Genomic DNA, 20,294 nt, shown 5'->3' with positions numbered 1-20,294 from the left:
GGGAACAGAGGACGAGGCTGCCTCTCCACGCGGTGTTCATCACCTCTTGGAGCGAATCTGTATCTCCCAGCTCCCAGGGCCCCGAAACACAGGGTCCAGGAACAGCAAAGGGGCACAGCTTAAAGGGAGAAGCTTAGAGCGTTTAGGGACGGATGAAGGATGCTCCCCGCCTGTGCTGTGGATCCCAGGGGAGGCGAGGACAGCTCAGAGAGTCCTCGGGGGGATCCCAGGTGTTTAAGGAGAAAACACCCCAGAACCTGGGTGTGGTAGACAAACTCACAGGTCTTCTCTCCCCGAGAGCCCCGGGGACCTCCCCACTTGGCCCAGTGGTCTCACCCGGCAGCCACAGGGGTGCCCAGCAGGCATCTTCAGTGGTCCCATTTGGGTGCAGGGAGCGCAAGCGTGTCACTCAGCCCTCTGGTGGAGCATGGAGGGGACACCTTGGGAGAAAAGCCAGATCCGCAGGATGTGCAGTGGAGACATAGGGCCAAGAACCCTTAGGCAACTGGTTGGCTCTACGGTGCCAACACAGCATAGAAAAATTGAGGTCCTGTTTTGCTTTACCTGATTTTCAATAATCTCAGCTTCATGGTCATGGCTCAGATGTTGTCTTTATTCCCTGAAAGGCTTAAAATTTTGATTGTAAGGTGTTTTACCAACACACAGTGTATATCTTTTTTCCTTTTGTTGCTCTTTGTCAGAGATTAAGCAGTTCTTGGTTAAGCTACCTTGATGCCACTCAAACCAATCCTGTCTTAGAGACATGAGACCGCGTCAGCTCGTTTTTTCAACGTTGTGTATTTATAACTCAAAGAAAATAACTTAAAGATGCTATTAGATAGAAAAAACACTGTAAAAAAAGAGGGTCATTTCATAACCATTAATGGATCATATTCCCTTGACACAAATCCTTTGTTTCTTTGGAGTAAGCCATTTTCTGTATAAGGTCTCCAAAATACAACGTGAGTGAAAAAATGGTACCCCGGATAATATTTACAACACGTACACACAGCAGGCAAGTGCACAGAGTGTCTCTGGAAGAGCACCGGAGAAGGTGGTGACGGTGGCTCCCTCTCAGAAAGAAAAAAAGATTTATTCTTGTATATCCTTTTGCACTTTTTCTTTCATGCAATCAAATGTTATACAATATGTGTATCTTCATATTCCAAAAACTGTAATGGAAAACATAAGAACGATATAATCGGAACACATTTTTAAATAAAATGAAATGATAAAGGAGGGGGAAATAGTTGGGCTTGCAGAGCAGTGATTGGAAGCACTAGATACACCCTTGCTGTGTTCCCGGGACACAGCCAGGGTGCATGCAGGGACTCAGGCTGTTGAGGAAAATGGAAAACATGTTCCCTAGAAACCCCCCAGACCACAGATCATGCTGCACTTGAAACAGAAGAACGGTCTTTTACAAGCCTTTAAAGAAAAAAGTGTCTCTGCTAGCATATTCGGTGATCTTTACAAGATCACCATATTATATGGTGGTTATATTCCATAAGAGCGTTGGCTTAAATTACACTGAGCTCGCTGCAGAGAAGTGTCTTGGCGGCCACGACATTTCAAAGGAAGGCCCTGTGATTTCCTGAGTCTTAGAAGGAGTGTGGAACTTTCCATTGCGTCCTTCTCGTTTCCTCTGAGCACACGAAGCTGGGGAGGAGTGCGACCTTCTCCACGGTGGCCTCACTTTTGATGTTGTCCTCCCAGAGTTCAACTTGTTCCACATGATCGCCGTGGGGCTCAGCAGCTCCATCCTGGGCTGCCTTCTTACGCTGCTTGTCTACACCTACTGCCAGCGGTACCAGCAACAGTCCCACGATGCCACCGTCATCCACCCCGTTGCACCCGCCCCTCTCAACACCAGCATAACTAACCACATCAACAAACTGGACAAGTATGACTCGGTGGAGGCCATCAAGGTAAGGGGTCAGCAGCCTCTGCTGCAGCCAGATGAGCAAAGAAGGCAGGTGGACCCTGACGGCAAAGCTCAGTGGTGGTGGCATAGGTGACAGGGTGGGGGACAAGGTAAGTGGCTCCTCTTATTTTGTTTTATTTTTATTTTATATTGAAGCATAGTTGATTAACAACATTGTGTTAGTTTCAGATGTACAGCAAAGTGATTCAGTTATACATATACATGTATCTATTCTTTAAATTCTTTGGATGACCTGCCTTATTTATTTTATTTTATTTTTTTAACATCTTTATTGGGGTATAATTACTTTACAATGGTGTGTTAGTTTCTGCCGTATAACAAAGTGAATCAGCTATACATATACATATGTCCCCATATCTCCTCCCTCTTGCGTCTCCCTCCCTCCCACCCTCCCTATCCCACCCCTCTAGGTGGTCACAGAGCACTGAGCTGATCTCCCTGTGCTATGCGGCTGCTTCCCACTAGCTATCTGCTTTACATTTGGTAGCGTATATATGTCCATGCCACTCTCTCACTTCATCCCAGCTTACCTTTCCCCCTCCCCATGTCCTCAAGTCCCTTCTCTATGTCTGCGTCTTTATTCGTGTCCTACCGCTAAATTCTTCAGAACCTTTTTTTTTTTGTAGATTCCATATATACATGTTAGCATACGGTATTTGTTTTTCTCTTTCTGACTTACTTCACTCTGTATGACAGTCTCTAGGTTCATCCACCTCACAACAAATAACTCAGTTTCATTTCTTTTTAATGGCTGAGTAATATTCCATTGTATATATGTGCCACACCTTCTTTATCCATTCATCTGTTGATGGACACTTAGGTTGCTTCCATGTCCTGGCTATTGTAAATAGACCTGCAAGGAACATTGTGGTACATGACTCTTTTTGAATTATGGTTTTCTCAGGGCATATGCCCAGTAGTGGAATTGCTGGGTCGTATGCTGTTTGTAGTTTTTTAAGGAACCTCCATACTGTTCTCCATAGTGGCTGTATCAATTTACATTCCCACCAACAGTGCAAGAGTGTTCAGTTTTCTCCACACCCTCTCCAGCATTTATTGTTTCCAGATTTTTTGATGATGGCCATTCTGACTGGTGTGAGATGATATCTCATTGTAGTTTTGATTTGCATTTTGCTAATGATTAGTGATGTTGAGCATCCTTTCATGTGTTTGTTGGCAATCTGTATATCTTCTTTGGAGAAATGTCTATTTAAATCTTCTGCCCATTTTTGGATTGGGTTTTTTGTTTTTTTGTTATTGAGCTGCATGAGTTGCTTATAAATTTTGGAGATTAATCCTTTGTCAGTTGCTTCATTTGCAACTATTTTCTCCCATTCTGAGGGTTGTCTTTTGGTCTTGTTTATGGTATCCTTTGCTGTGCAAAAGCTTTTAAGTTTCATTAGGTCCCATTTGTTTATTTTGTTTTTATTTCCATTTCTCTAGGAGATGGGTCAAAAAGGATCTTGCTGTGATTTATGTCGTATAGTGTTCTGCCTATGTTTTCCTCTAAGAGTTTGATAGTGTCTGGCCTTACATTTATGTCTTTAACCCATTTTGAGTTTATTTTTGTGTACGGTGTTAGAGAGTGTTCTAATTTCATTCTTTTACATGTAGTTGTCCAGTATTCCCAGCACCACTTATTGAAGAGGCTGTCTTTTCTCCACTGTATATCCTTCCCTACTTTATCAAAGATAAGGTGACCATATGTGTGTGGGTTTATCTCTGGGCTTTCTATCCTGTTCCTTTGATCTATATTTCTGATTTTGTGCCAGTACCATACTGTCTTGATTACTGTGGCCTTGTAGTATAGTCTGAAGTCAGGGAACCTGATTCCTCCAGCTCCATTTTTCGTTCTGAAGATTGCTTTGGCTATTCGGGGTCTTTTGTGTTTCCATACGAATTGTGAAATTTGTTCTAGTTCTGTGAAAAATGCCAGTGGTAGTTTGATAGGGATTGCATAGAATCTGTAGATTGCTTTGGGTAGTAGAGTCATTTTCACAATGTTGATTCTTCCAATCCAAGAACATAGTATATCTCTCCATCTATTTGTATCATCTTTAATTTCTTTCATCAGTGTCTTATAATTTTCTGCATACAGGTCTTTTGTCTCCTTAGGTATGTTAATTCCTACATATTTTATTCTTTTTGTTGCAGTGGTAAATGGGAGTGTTTTCTTAATTTCATTCTCAGATTTTTCATCATTAGTGTATAAGAATGCCAGAGATTTCTGTGCATTCATTTTGTATCCTGCTACTTTACCAAATTCATTGATTAACTCTACTAGTTTTCTGGTAGCATCCTTAGGATTCTGTATGTATAGTATCATATTATCTGCAAACAGTGACAGCTTTACTTCTTCTTTTCCTATTTGGATTCCTTTTATTTCTTTTTCTTCTCTGACTGCTGTGGCTAGAACTTCCAAAACTAGGTTGAATAAGAGTGGTGAGAGTGGGCAACCTTGTCTTGTTCCTGATCTTAGTAGAAATGGTTTCAGTTTTTCACCATTGAGGATGATGTTGGCTGTGGGTTTGTCATATATGGCCTTTATTATGTTGAGGAAAGTTCCCTCTATGCCTACTTTCTGTAGGGTTTTTATCATAAATGGATGTTGAATTTTGTCAAAAGCTTTCTCTGCATCTATTGAGATGATCATATGGTTTTCCTCCTTCAGTTTGTCGATATGGTGCATCACGGTGATTGATTTGCGTATATTGAAGAATCCTCGCATTCCTGGAATAAACTCCACTTGATCATGGTGTATGATCCTTTTAATGTGCTGTTGGATTCTGTTTGCTAGTATTTTGTTGAGGAGTTTTGCATCTATGTTCATCATTTATATTGGCCTGTAGTTTTCTTTTTCTGTGACATCTTTGTCTGGTTTTGGTATCATAGTGATGGTGGTCTCTTAGAATGAGTTTGAGAATGAGTTACTCGCTCTGCTATCTTTTGGAAGAGTTTGAGAAGGATAGGTATTAGCTCTTCTCTAAATGTTTGATAGAATTCGCCTATGAAGCCATCTGGTCCTGGGCTTTTGTTTGTCGGAAGATTTTTAATCACAGTTTTAATTTCAGTGCTTGTGATTGGTCTGTTCATATTTTCTGTTTCTTCCTGGTTCAGTCTCGGCAGTTTGTGCATCTCTAAGAATTTGTCCATTTCTTCCAGGTTGTCCATTTTATTGGCATACAGTTGCTTGTAGTAATCTCTAATAATCTTTTGTATTTCTGCAGTGTCAGTTGTTACTTCTCCTTTTTCATTTCTAATTCTATTGATTTGAGTCTTCTCTCTTTTTTCTTGATGAGTCTGGCTAATGCTTTATCAATTTTGTTTATCTTCTCAAAGAACCAGCTTTTAGTTTTACTGATCTTAGCTATCATTTCCTTCATTTCTTTTTCATTTATTTCTGATCTGATCTTTATGATTTCTTTCCTTCTGCTAAATTTGGGGGTTTTTTTGTTCTTCTTTCTCTAATTGCTTTAGGTGCAAGCTTTAGGTTGTTTATTTGAGAAGTTTCTTGTTTCTTAAGGTAGGATTGTATTGCTATAAACTTCCCTCTTAAAACTGCTTTTACTGCATCCCATAGGTTTTGGGTCGTCGTGTCTCCACTGTCATTTGTTTCTAAGTATTTTTTGATTTCCTCTTTCATTTCTTCAGTGATCACTTCGTTATTAAGTAGTGTCTTGTTTAGCCTCCATGTGTTTGTATTTTTTACAGATCTTTTCCTGTAATTGATATTTAGTCTCATAGCGTTGTGGTCGGAAAAGATACTTGATACAATTTCAATTTTCTGAAATTTACCAAGGCTAGATTTGTGACCCAAGATATGATCTATCCTGGAGAATGTTCCATGAGCACTTGAGAAAAATGTGTACTGTGTTGTTTTTGGATGGAATGTCCTATAAATATCAATTAAGTCCATCTTGTTTAATGTATCATTTAAAACTTGTGTTTCCTTATTTATTTTCATTTTGGATGATCTGTCCATTGGCAACAGTGGGGTGTTAAAGTCCCCTACTATGATTGTGTTTCTGTCGATTTCCCCTTTTATGGCTGTTAGTATTTGCCTTATGGATTGAGGTGCTCCTGTGTTGGGTGCATAAATATTTACAATTGTTATATCTTCTTCATGGATTGATCCTTTAATCATTATGTAGTGTCGATCTTTGTCTCTTGTAATAGTCTTTATTTTAAAGTCTATTTTGTCTGATATGAGAATTACTACTCCAGCTTTCTTCTGATTTCCATTTGCATGGAATATCGTTTTCCATCCCCTCACTTTCAGTCTGTATGTGTCCCTAGGTCTGAAGTGGGTCTCTTGTAGACAGCATATATATGTGTCTTGTTTTTGTATCCATTCAGCCAGTCTGTATCTTTTGGTGGGAGCATTTAATCCATTTGCATTTAAGGTAATTATCGATATATATGTTCCTATTACCATTTACTTAATTGTTTTGAGTTTGTTCTTATAGATCTTTCCTTCTCTTGTGTTTCTTGCCTAGAGAAGTTCCTTTAGCATTTGTTGTAAAGCTGGTTTGGTGGTGCTGAACTCTCTCAGGTTTTGCTTATCTGTAGAGGTTTTAATTTCTCCGTCAAATCTGAATGAGATCCTTGCTGGCTAGAGTAATCTTGGTTGTAGGTTTTTCTCCTTCATCACTTTAAATATGTCCTGCCACTCCCTTCTGGCTTGCAGAGTTTTGCTGAAAGATCAGCTGTTAACCTTATGGAGATTCCCTTGTATGTTTTTTGTTGTTTTTCCCTTGCTTCTTTTAATATGTTTTCTTTGTAGTTAATTTTTGATAGTTTGATTATTATGTGTCTTGGCATGTTTATCCTTGGATTTATCCTGTACGGGACTCTCTGTGCTTCCTGGACTTGATTAACTATTTCCTTTCGCATATTAGGGAAGTTTTCAACTATAATCTCTTCAAATATTTTCTCGGTCCCTTTCTTTTTCTCTTCTTCTTCTGGGACCCTGATAATTTGAATATTGGTGTGTTTAATGTTGTCCCAGAGGTCTCTGAGACTGTCCTCAATTCTTTTCATTCTTTTTTCTTTATTCTGCTCTATGGTAGTTATTTACACTATTTTATCTTCCAGGTCACTTATCTGTTCTTCTACCTCAGTTATTCTGCTATTGATTCCTTCTGGAGAATTTTTAATTTCATTTTTTGTGCTGTTCATTATTGTTTGTTTGCTTTTTCATTCTTCCAGGTCCTTGTTAAATGTTTGTTCTATTTTCTCCATTTTATTTCCAAGATTTTGGATCTTCTTTACTATCAGAATTCTTTTTCAGGTAGACTGCCTATTTCCTCTTCATTTGTTTGGTCTGGTGGGTTTTTACCTTGCTCCTTCATCTGCTGTGTATTTCTCTGTCTTCTCATTTTACTTAACTTACTGTGTTTGGGGTCTCCTTTTCACAGGCTGCAGGCTCATAGTTCCCGTTGTTTTTGGTGTCTGCCCCCAGTGGGTGAGGTTGGTTCAGTGGCTTGGGTAGGCTTCCTGATCAAGGGGATTGGTGCCTGTGTTCTGGTGGATGAGGCTGGATCTTGTCTTTCTGGTGGGCAGGACCGCATCTGGTGGTGTGTTTTGGGGCGTCTGTGAACTTATTATGACTTTAGGTAGCTCTTCTGCTAATGGGTGGTGTTGTGTTCCTGTCTTGGTAGTTGTTTGGCATAGGGTGTCCAGCACTATAGCTTGCTGGTCGTTGAGTGGAGCTGGGTCTTAGCATTGAGATGAAGATCTCTGGGAGAGCTTTGACCAATAGATATAACATGGGGCCAGGAGGTCTCTGGTGGTCTAGTGTCCTGAACTTGGCTCTCCCACCTCCGAGGCTCAGGCCTGACACCCGGCCGGAGCACCAAGACCCTGTCAGCCACATGGCAGACATCTCAGCAGCCACAAAGGGAGCAAGCAACCATTTTCTGACGTGCCTTTTAAGCTTTGCTGTTCCTGTGGGAAGGTGGCTTCTCATATTGGGAAATAGGTTAAAAATGGGACATGGAAATGGCAACAAGTAAAATGCTGGAAACTATCAAGTGATCAGTCACCCTCCAGATCTGCCTCCACTGTGCCTCAGCATCCAAAGAGCGGTCCCACCAAAGAGCAGAGCTCCGTGCTGAGGACCTGCACAGGCTGAGCATTGAAATGAGGATGGGGATTGGTCAATCAGATATACGGGTCCATTACAGGAATCCCCAGGATGGTATCCTGAGAACAATTGTTACATTATTACAAAGACTATCTTCTAATAACTTTGAAGCATAATGAAGTTTCTTCAATTCTGTGTAATGTTGATGCTGATGCAGTTGGTGGGGGGAGGTGATGCATTGTGTTAAATTTCCTGAGTGGGTGATTAATAACCCAGTGTTTCACCCAGAAATTTAGAGTGAATGACCAATCTCCTTGTTCTAAGGAAGAAAAGGTGGAAAAGGGTTGTGCCTGACAGATCTAGGTTCATGAGTCACTTACCAGCCGGGTAGACTTCTCCCAGGTATTCATACTAACTGTGCCTCCATTTTTTTCCTTGGTGAATTAGAGATAATGAGAATAAAGTGAGGTAAATTATACACAATGCCTTGAACACTGCCTGGCAAAATAAAAGTGGTTTTTACTTGAGGCATTTTGCATCCTGGTTCAGAGTACAAGTTACTTACTTCTTTGAACCTCAGTTTCTCCATCTTTAAAATGGGTTAACACTATGTACTCCTGTATCATTGTTGTGAGGTTTAAATGGACCAAGGTTCATGAAGCCCAGAATCCAGGAAATAGCGGCTGTTGTTCTTACTGTGTCTACACAAGAGGTCAGGAATGTGGCTGGAAAGACATCACAGGCTCTTGTTACTGCACCCAACCTCCCCTACCACCCACATGAATGCAGGGAGTCCTCATGAACTAAGTTACCTTCATTTTTTTCTTGTTTTTTTGTTCCTCCACTGCAGTGTAGTTGATTTACAATACTGTGTTAGTTTCTGGTGTACAGCAAAGTGATTCAGTTATACATACATATTCTTTCCTGACTCTTTTTCATTATAGGTTATTACAAGATACTTAATCTAGTTCCCTGTGCTATACAGTAAATCCTCGCTTTTTATTTTATATATAATGGTGTGTATCTATTAATCCCATACTCCTCATTTATTCCTCCCCCACCTTTCCCCTTTGGTAACTATACGTTTGTTTTCTATGTCTTTGAGTCTATTTCTGTTTTGTAAATAAGTTCATTTGTATTATTTTTTAGATTCCAGATATAAGTGATATCATATGATATTTGTCTTTGTCTGACTTACTTCACTCAGTGTGATAATCTCTAGGTCCATCCATGTTGCTGCAAATGGCAATATTTCATTAAGTTACCTAAATTTTAATATTCCTGTTAAGTTGGTGGTTCCCCTTAATATTCTTAGGGAGTATTTGATGCCCTCTCTCTACTATGATGGTTTCCTTTGAAATTCAGTTTCCTTCCCATGTGGGAGTATGGAATATCTTCAGCCCTTACAACTGCCACTGGTTGGTAGGTCTTGTGTGCTGGGATCTGCAGTGTTCACACTTGCCCTCCCCACCCCCGCCATGAGGCACCCACATGCACAGAGACAGAGCCAATTCACTCTTACTCACGGACCCTACTTACAGCAGGATTCAGAGTCCATCGGCACCTTATACTGATCAGATGACAGAGCCAGGAAGTGAAGCACCAGGAATTAATTATACGCCCCACACACCCTCTCAGAACCAAGTTCTCAGAGTGTGAGGAGGAACATGAGCTCCCCTGAGCAAGACTTTTCAAGAAGAAACCTCCAGGACCCAAGAATGCAGCCTCTCTCAACGTGATCCCAACCCATCAGCTTATCTGTGGTGACTACTACTTCAAGCATCAGAAGATAATTTAGCTGGTCTTCTGTTCTCACTGAAGATCCAGTAGGCACTTCATCAGAAATCTTGCTGCTCCGAAGGCAAAGTACTGCTGCCTAGTCTCTAATGAATCTTTCTAGAACTTTCTTCTGACTCCTTGCCCAGACAAGTCCTGGGCATTTGGGTGTGCCTACAACCTCACATCTTTATTTTGGTCCTCTTAAAAGTTACCCTCTTTCTGGGACAGTTCAGCTCTTTAAAAGTGCGGGTAACTTTCGTGACTGTTGATGAGGAAGAGCGTCTGTGTCAGAAATGGCCGTGGTAGTCACCTTCCAACAAGTGTAGAAAATGAAGAGAAATTAAGAATCTCATGCATTTATTTAAATATGTTCTTTCAAAATCTCTTACCAATATACCATGACAATCCAAAAGCTGCTTAAACACCTATTCAGTTATAAGTGGTAATATTCAAAGTGTTTATGAATTTGAAATCACTAGAGTTTTAGGTTTCCGGGAGATTTTCATTTAGGTTTTCTATCACTTGGAAACTTCCTGACTAAAGTTCAAAAGTAGACTTTCTGAGTAAAGCTCAAAAGTAATCTGGTCTGAAAACCTACCAGCCTCATTCTAGTTACCAGGCAAGTCCTCAGCAGATGATGTGAAGAAGCAAGTGAGAAGTGAGAAAACACATTTTAAAATAATGGAGCCTTAGGAGAGAGCTCGAATTCCACATACAGTGGGCTCTTGAACAATACTGAACCGTGTGGGTCTACTTATATGCAGGGGTTTTCAATACAGTAAGTCCCCTACATACGAACGAGTTCTGTTCTGAGAGCGAGTTCGTTAAGTCCAATTTGTTCGTAAGTCCAACAAAGTTAGCCTGGGTACCCAGCTAACACAATCAGCTATATAGTCCTGTACTGTAATAGGTTTATGATACTTTTCACACAAATAATACATAAAAAACAAACACAAAAAGTAAAGAAAACACCTGAATCTTACAGTATAGTAACTTGAAAAGTACAGTAGTACAGTACAACAGCTGGCATCCAGGGGCTGGCATCGAGTGAACAGGCAAGAAATAAAGATGTTGTACCACTGTACTCTATACAGTACGGTAAAGTACACAAAAGCACAACCACTTGTAGAGGATGCACACATGTGACAGTGTACGCCAGACAGATGAACTAACTTATGTGATTGGACATGGGAACGCATGTTTGCACCTTTGAAAGTCCACAACTTGAAGGTTCATATGTAGGGACTTAACTGTATTAAATACTACAGTACTACATGATCGGACGTTGGTTGAATCCAGGATGCAGCACTGCGGGTACAGGGGAACCTCAGATATGGAGGAACCACAGATCTGGAGGGAAGACTATAAGTTATACTCTGGTTTTCAACTTTGAGGAGGGTCGGCGCCCCTAACACTCGCATTGTTCAAGGGTCAACTGTAATTGTCTCCGAACTATATTCTCTCTCTGAAGTACTACTTACTGAATATTCCTAAATCTTCTATTTCATTTTTTACAGGCATTTAACAAGAACAACTTGATCTTAGAGGAAAGAAACAAATACTTCAACCCGCATCTCACTGGGAAGACCTATTCTAATGCCTACTTCACAGATCTCAATAACTATGATGAGTACTAAGAGTTCTTCTATTTTTGGCTTCCCATAACTGCCCCAGTTCCTCAAGGCCTGTGCTCCATGACTGCCCATGTCTCCAAGACTTCAGAGATGGAGTTTGGATACATCTCAAGTGCATTTCAAGCCACGAGTGTCCCATTGCTGCCAAAAAGACACGTTCTTAAAAGCAACAAAAATCTAATCGTGACATTGTGAAAATCTGGTCTACAATTCTTGATCATTGTTTAATGAGCCATGGTGTGCAGGGTTTTTTTTATTGTGTTCAGTCCATTTCTCTAACAAGTCAGTTGTTTCCTTGAGCTTTTTCATAACTGTACCACCCACAGTGGAAGGGGTCTTTAGAAATATGAACATCTTCTTGACCTTGAGCGTAAATCCTCATGATGTTTTAATTCAAGAAAATAGGCACTTTATATGAGAGCCTCCCCACCTCACACGGTTTATGGTATTGATAAAATGAAGAATCTGAATGTGGCCATACAATGACTCAGCATGGATCTCCATCTCAATCTGGATGACACCGTGTGTGTTTGGACTTGGAATGCTTCTTGCCTGAGGACACCCAGGGATTCAGCCTGGCTTATAACTGCAAAGGTGATGGTATGAGGTGTCAGATGCTCTACCCTTGGTCTTGCTGCCATTACTGTATTGTCCCTGGGGGAGGTGAGTGTAAAGAGCAGAGGTAGAGACACGATGAAGGGGGAACGTGTTCTACATGCTGTTGTGAAGCTCGCCTTATTCTGACTTGTGGATTTCGTGGCATTTCAGGGAGCTCCTTGTCGCGCGTCGGCCTGGTAGCCCACCTGTCTGGTCCACAGTAACAACCTAAAGAACCACTCTGTAAAATAACCACTTGTTTAGCATTTAGATAACAGACTCTACACCTCCCCTCTCTCTGCAAAGAAAAATCTTGAACATTCATGGTACTAATGAAGAAAGTATTGAAAGGACTGAAATATAATCGAAAACAAGTTTTTTTATTTTCCATGTTACAGAAAGTATTGAAAAACCTGACATTTAATGAAAAGCAACTTTTTTATTTTCCATCTCCCTGATAGAGCTAATGTATGGCCACTAGCCCCTACCAAGAGCATTAATGATGTGTAAAGCTGGCTTTCTGCAGCTTGTTGCTGTACATATTGAAGTGGTCCCCAAGTACCAAGCTGTCATTTGCTGCCTCTAGTTCAGGTGAGGAGGAGATGTTTAGCTCTGGTGCCTCTTGTTTTTTATCTCAGTGCTGCTGTGCCATCCATCCACTCCCACTTCTCCCTGCATGGGGGCAACAGCATTTCAAGAAGTACCTTGAGAAGTCAGGGTGTTTGCAAGTAAGGGTTTTAATGATCCCATGGTTCTGAGCTTCGATCATTCATAAGCATTTCAGGGCGTTATGATACTATTCAGAGGGGTGCCCAGGAGAAAAAAAAAAAAAACAGGATAGATTATTCGCAAAAAAAACTGACGTTTAACATATGGCAGTTGGTTGAATAATTATTAAAAGTAAGAACAAGATTGAAATTATTCATTTTAATGCCTCTGGGTGTCGTGATAAAGGCCTGGGTGGACATAAAAACATGTTCTTATTGATAAATGAACCTTCAGATCTGGGAAAACGTACAGTGTGGGCATTGAGGGGCACAGACTTTTAGCCTGCATAAGTTGGTTAGGTTTTCACCCTATCCAATTTAAAGATTTGAAAAATCCTATGTTTAGTGGTGAATGTTGGTGAGTTCAAAATATTCTTATATGCCCAAATTTTCAGAAACAGCTCTACTAAAATTAAAGTCTAAATTGCAGTTGGGCCCGGGGCACGAACCCCGTGTCCCCTGCTTCGGCAGGCAGGCTCTCAACCACCGCGCCACCAGGGAAGCCTTAAAGTTGGTCTTTAATCAATCTTTTGCAATGACCAGGGAAACCACCCTTCCCTACGACAGAATTTTCACGTTGTTGATGTTACATAAATCTTTACAATTATCACTGCGAAGAAATTCACTCCTTTTTCCCCTGACACTCTAGTCAAAAGAAAATTGAAAATTCTCCTCTCTCTCACTCGTCCTCCTTCCCTCCCTCCATCCCTCCTTCTTACTTAACAGGGTATCAATTTGTTTAGTTTTAGCTATAATCCAAGTATTTTAAGCATCTATGGGATAACTTTTGTTTTCCCATCAGTGTAGTGCTGTTGCTTCCCCTCCGTACCCCTCATCGAGCCCGCATGTGATGGGGTTTCACATTGGTACCTACCCCTGCTTCTGGAACCTTCCTCCAGCACCTCTGCCTTAGGCTGGGATGCTTGGGATTCCCGCCAACACTTGTCACAGTTTAAATTACTGTGTGGCTTCTTCATTCTCTTTATCTCTTCCCTCCCTCCCTCCCTCCCTCCCTCCTTCCCTTCCTTCCTTCCTTCCTTCCTTCCTTCCTTCCTGGTACAAGCGGTACAGATAGAGACTAATATTTTTAAATTGCATCTCTCTGAGCCTAACATCAAATGACATTAATCTCAGTTTAATTTCTAAGGTTATTTCTGGATATAGTTGAAGTTTGGCAGGTTTTCATTAGGAAACTGGCTTTAATCTCACATTTAAATTCTTTGCAAGTGATTCCCCGTGTCCAGTGCTTTCTCTAGACGAGACTAGTCACTGTTAATATCAAGCCTGCAGAGCCACAGAGTCCCTGCTCGCTGCGTAGCGGGTGGCCTCCCCCAAATAGCTCTGAAGATGATGGCTTGGATGACCCTGGAGGCTTCGTCACCCTGAACGGCGTGGACTCCTGTGAATTCTGAGGCGCTCCGGGGGGCACAGGACCAGCCTCTGCTGCGTGAAGACCCAGCACCCCCAGACGGGTGTTTCCTTACCCGGTCGTCTGACTCGCTTTAGGCGTGTTTCTGTGCTGCTGCCCCTGGAAGCTTATGCGAGGTTCGGAACTTCGCTGCTCCTTCAGAGACATTTCACTAAGCCTATAGATTCTGACTAGCATCGGCATTAATGCTGGGAAAAAAGAGGGTTCCCTGTGTGTGCCAGGGGTGGGCAGAGATTTTAAAGGAACTGAGAGGAGTAAAGGGCGAGTGGACGTGAGGGCTCCCTGCCGTGGGGAAGCCTCCGTCCCCAGGCAGGCGCAGCCCAGGGGAACGGCGAGAGCGAGGGGTCTGGCGCCATTGACTCACCAGTGATGCCAAAGAGAAAGGAAGCGGATGTGGGAGAAGGTGGCCTTGAAAAGAAGGGGACCTGGTCCCTCCCAGCCGAGTGTCCCGGACAGTCCCAAGTGGGGACCCACGATCCGCTTGCACAGTCCTGTGGGCGGATCCCTGGATCTTCCGGGATCAACTCCCCAGAGTGCAGGCGAAGGTGCCTCTATTTCCTTATTTATTTGCAAAAGGGTGAAATTCATAGGAATCAAAGCCTGTGTGGTGAGAGTTCCCACTGGAATCTTTGGTAGAGTTGGTGAGTCACATGCCTTCAAAGTTATGGACAGAGTCTCAGCAGGGGAATCCCAGGGGCTACCTGAAGGGATGCTGTTTGTGTATCCGCAGATCAAAGGAGATTTTATTTAAAGATGTATCCAGTCTGCACTCCGCTAGTCAATTTGTGTGAAACGTCCCTAATGCACATTGGAGGTGCGCCCTCCTTAGTGTCTGAATTTACAAATATCCCCCCAGTGCCTCTTTATGAGATTTCCCTCACTTTTAGAATCAATCGTGTCCATTACCCCGACACCGTCAAACCACTTTCAGCATTGACTTAGCCCTGCGGGCATCAACTTTCCTTAGCCCCAGGGTGTCTTTTATATTTCAGTGGAGTTTTCTTATGTGTGGCATTTAGGGGTAACTATATTTAATTCTGTCTTTCTGTTTCAAAAAGTGACTCTGGCACACCTATCCAGAGGCAACAGGTAGGGTAGCAGTAGTGGATGCCAAGCACTGAGTCTGACTCCAAGCCGCTGCTCTCCATGTGGCAGGGCTGTGCTTAAATCCCACAGCTGCAATAGTCCCTGTCCATGAAGGCAGGGAATTAAAACACTAACCTTAAATCTACTCATATGCAAGCTCTCTGCTCTTATTTTTTAAGATGATGCAAACTGGAGTACACAGATCTCATTGGCCACGCCCAGCACGTTGATTCCTTCTACTGTTTCTATCATTTCACGGTAATTTATGTTGGCTTGGTGATTCATGTTGACATGACATTACCAAAATTGATTACCTCTTATTACCTATCCTTAACTATTACCAGACACTAGAAAGCCATTCTGATCAATGGGTGTGAAGTGGGAGAACATTCATTTTGGCCTGAGAAATGTGCAAAAGGGAATGCCAAATATTTCAAGTGTATTACCATGTTAAGATAAAATATTTGGAGACCAGTGGCCATTGTGGAATTTATTTCTGCTGTTCTCTCCTCTTGAAGTCATTAATATTAGTTGATTTAAAGATGTTTTGTAACTCTATAAAAACAGAACCAACGCATTCTGGTTATCCATTTTGATAACCTGATAAAACACAAGAAAATATATTGCTTTCATCCTTGCTTATTTTCTCTTTTGGAAGTTGAAAAGTAATGAACAAGACGTAAAGTTGGACTGTTGGCAGGGATTTTTAAAATGACGATTCCGTACTCTTTTTTATGGTTTTATGTTAAAGATGTGTTATAGATATTTTCGTAGCAGATGGATCAAAGTGGGCTTTTTTTTAATGATCATATATTGCATCATCAAAAATGTGATACATGTTTCAGAAGCATTAGCACCTGTTCTTTTTTGAAAATGTAAGTTCACATTGCAGAGGGTCTAAGAGCATTATCAAAATGAAAATCAGAGCCTGACATGAATGTACTGTTCCTAGTGAAAGCTGTCTCATATAGTATTTTCAAAAGACCATATTAGTTCTGCCATAGAAAAGAAAAAAAAAAACTATCAAGGTTATTACCCATGATTCAGTACCAATTCTCATTCAGGCAAACAGGTTTTACTTTGTTGCCATGATGAGAGTAACTAGCGAAAGATACTTTAAGACCAGAAGGGAGGAAAATTGAGATAGAAAACCACTCTGTGGTATTTCTTAAACTAACATGTTGGACGGGCAATAAAATTCATTCCACCTCTTGCATATCAGTCAGAAATCTGAGGCCAGCAGTTCAAACACGATCCTGTTCTTTCTCAGATTTTTGGCAACTTAATGCCAAAAATGGCCCAAATATTAGAGTTCAAAATGATCCCCATTTTAGATAAATACAAGCTGGAGAGCAAAATCTGGATTCCAGAAAATCCAAACTATCCTCCTAACATGTCACTAAGAAAGAGCCTGATTAGTAAGTGCAGATGGTTTAATTTCCTATTAAAAGTTGCCAGTGCCTTGGTTAAGATAATGATTTATCATTTCATCTGGATATTATTGGTTGAAAGCAGAGGACTGATTGGCTATACTTTGACGAAAATCATTCTTATATGCCTCTTTGGACACAGGAATAGAAAATAAACAAGAAGCACATTGTCAGATGTGATTTCCACCCGCACCGCGGCTAGGATGCCAGAATGGGTGCCACGGTGTGTTCAGAATTTAGGTGAACCCAGCCTTCCAGAAGCTGACATCACTTTAATTTTACATTTTCAAAAAAACACCTTTACGTTTGTTCTGTAGTAGGAACTTAGAGGGTTTTGTTACTGTCTGTGTTCAGGCAAGTCTGTAGATACAGGAAAATCAGACATAGGCTGGTGATGACTGGTACCTCTACGGTGACTGGGGTGAGAAACACCTAGAACACTGCCTGCTGCTGCTGGTTGCTTTGAAGTCAGTGTCAAAACCGCTTCATAAGTTCACAAAGTTTCCCTTCTTAATGTGGGCTAAGAAAGTCAACAGTGTTTTCTCTGCTCAATTTGATTCCTTTTCCCCTGTACCATGACTGTTGGCCAAAATCAAACTTGAACTTCTGCACTTTGGGAGAAAGCACACTATGAACCTTCAACACGAGCACCTACATCCACCACAAAAATCCTACACTGTCTGCAAGGGAAGTGCACAAACTGGGTCCAATGTGGGATTCTTCAAGAGTGTGTAACTAAATTTGTGTGTTATGCCACTTGATGTGACTTTTGAAGATGTTATGAAATGTTAAATGCCTCATTCTGTGTTAATTTGCTGTTGCTGTTTTGTGATACAAAATAAACCTATTTGGGATTGTTTCTTTTTTTTTTTTTCATGGAAGCTTCTCCGGAGCCACCTTGACCCCTTGGTAAACTTACAGAAAGTTACTGAACTTGAAATTAATTTTTAAAAGACCATATATATTCATCATAACGGAGCTTTTTTAGAATGAGGTAGCACTGTCTCGGCTTTATTGGAATGAGAAAAACAGAGCTTTGGTTGCCCTGTTGGAATGCGTGTGGATTTCGGGGTATTCCCCCTCAGGACCAATGGGGGATGGGGGTTTTTCAGTCCTTACATTTGACTTTCAAGGTTTCACTGGAAACCTTGTTGTTAAAAATGTGTAATACCGATTTCCAGTGGTCTTCCATTTTTTTCTGTTTATCAGTTCACTGGTCTTAAATGCTCACTTGAGAGCTGCCCAGGTCTATATCTACAAAAGTTGTTTAATGACACCTGGTAGATACATTTTTTTCAAAATCGGTTTAAGACACCAGCTGAGGCAGTGCAGGCAGGGCGCCCATTGCCGGCTGCCCTGGATCAGTGTCAGAAGGTCAGGGAAGGGGCGGGCAGGTGTCTCCCAACCAGTCAGCGGAAACCAACTCTCACGGGCTCCCAGCCTCAACTCGGAGGAGAACAGGCATATTTTTGAGCTGGTTATCCCCGAAGTGAAAGTGTCCGTCTCACTCACTGCTCTTGGCGAATGGCCAGGTTCTATAACCCAAACCTCTGCATCTTTTATGAACAATACATTCATGAAAGATGATCCCCAAGTATTGCAAACAGCACCCCCCCGCTTCCTTCCACACCAGCCCCCTCTTCATCTCTATCTGCCAACAGTTTGGGGACAAAATAAGAGAATCCTGGTTATGTACACTAAAAAATGTATTATATTTTTTGTACTTAAGCTTTATGTAAATAGTTTGTCTCATTCAATTGTAAGTTAGCATTGAAATAAATTCCACCATTTAGGAAACAATTCAGTGGCATTTTTTTTTTTTTTTTGCGTAGCCTCAGTGGCCCCTGTGTCCCCAGATGTGCTGAGGCGGGATCACTCCTTGAAGGAGAGCGTTTCATTGGAGTGAGACTGCAGACGACCTCTGGGGAAAACCTCATAACACACCCCTATGTGATCAGATGCCACAGCCTCTCGCGTCGAGGCCCAGACAGGACCAACCAGCTTCGTGATGATTCTGTGACGCCGTAACCAACTTTTACAAGTATTTCTATGGACAATAAGAAGTGCGCGCCAAGGACAATCGATCAGGTTTTTCATTTACAAGGAGTTGATAACCTGTACTGTTGATGATCGGTTTACTGTTACATTAAGCTTGCCTTCTCTACAGCACACCGTATTCCACCCTTCCTTGCATAAAACAACGTTTTTCTAGAATGAGCCGCTGACTATTAACACGAACACAGTTAGAAGATGCCTGAAAGACGTATTTCAGTATTCATGATCCCATTAAATCTCCATCTCTCTCTCCATATATATATATATATACATACACACACACATATACGTCTAATATATACTCACATTCATGTAAATATAAACATACATGTGTATAATTTCACATATATATAATTTCCAGTTGAGCATAAAGTTGAAAGGCCCATTTAATATGCATACAAATATTAACATAATAAAGCTATACAAAAATATAAACTAGCGAAGCATGTGATAATGATTAAACTACTTTTAACCCCAACTAATGAAATATTAATTTTTAAAATCTGTCTTTACCCAGATGATCCAGGCTGACTACACATTAAAAGACTTCTCTGCTTTTGGAAGGTTGGATGTCCTTTAGTGCTAAAAGGGCAGAAGAATAATTTCCTACAGCTCTTTGGGGAGGTCTATTTTTCCCGATTAGGCAGGCTGACAATCCTGGAGATTATTAGTTCTGGCTGCATATTAGTATTATCTGGGGACTTTAAAATATATATATATCACCCAGACCCCATCCCAGACCAAATCAGTTTGGATTCTGAGTATCTGTATTAGATGAAATATTAAAATCTTAAAGCATTCCATGAAGAACCTACATTTGACGGTTAGTTTAGAAAGTGAGTGGAATAAATGCGGTACCACAATTCTCTTTCTTGTGATTTTTTTTCTGAATCTTTGTATTTACAGTGATGTACTCTAATATTTAGACATTCTCACCCAATGCTCATGTATCCACCTCCTCTTTTTAGAATCTACTTCATTCACTCTTAACAAATACAATTTAAATGTCATTTAAAATCCCTTTCTGGACATATTTGAAATATACAATGTAAATTTCCATTTAAAGCTCCTCCTTGAGCCCAGCTTTTGAAGAATAGTAAGGATGATTGAATGTATTGACTGCACGACTGTAGAGAATTAATGTAAGAAGAAATTTTCCTTAAAATAGTATCTGAAACTATGTTTATTTTCTGGAATTACACTTGTTTATACTTGGTTTACTTCTTTAAAGGAGTTTGTTTATAAAATCAAACAGAAAGTGATGTCTGAAATGGCCTTTCTCTCATTAATCGGCTCGACGTACATTTTCCTCGGGAGTATATGAAGCTGTCACCCCCACCCCTGCGATCACAATCAGAACCAGATCTGAAAACAACAGGAACACACTTGGTAAACATTTGATAGTTCTGGGCAGTGCAGAGCTCTTTAGACCAGTTACTAAAAGCATAACAGAGGAAACAAAGTCAAAAGGTAACCCTTTGTGAAAT

General features: G+C 41.0%; 1 protein-coding gene across 9 annotated transcripts in view; it reads left to right on the top strand.

Annotated features, from left to right (window-relative positions):
* Positions 1-19,091, top strand: part of SEMA5A (semaphorin 5A) — a 491,583-nt gene extending 472,492 nt beyond the window's left edge. For 8 of the 9 annotated variants that reach the window (XM_067030787.1, XM_067030788.1, XM_067030792.1 and 5 more), the window contains 2 exons: positions 1,717-1,928; positions 11,327-17,611. In XM_067030787.1, the coding sequence (XP_066886888.1) occupies positions 1,717-1,928; positions 11,327-11,446 (332 nt within the window). In that variant the 3' untranslated portion in view covers positions 11,447-17,611. Of the gene's footprint in view, positions 1-1,716; positions 1,929-11,326; positions 17,612-18,584 lie in introns of those variants that run through there. The other variant, XR_010840079.1, reaches the window with a different exon arrangement.
* Positions 19,092-20,294: the final 1,203 nt, after the last annotated feature.

Source organism: Kogia breviceps, chromosome 4 (assembly GCF_026419965.1).
Source record: "Kogia breviceps isolate mKogBre1 chromosome 4, mKogBre1 haplotype 1, whole genome shotgun sequence".
NCBI classification, from domain to species: Eukaryota; Metazoa; Chordata; class Mammalia; order Artiodactyla; family Physeteridae; genus Kogia; species Kogia breviceps.
This window is presented reverse-complemented; position numbering and strand designations above follow the sequence as displayed.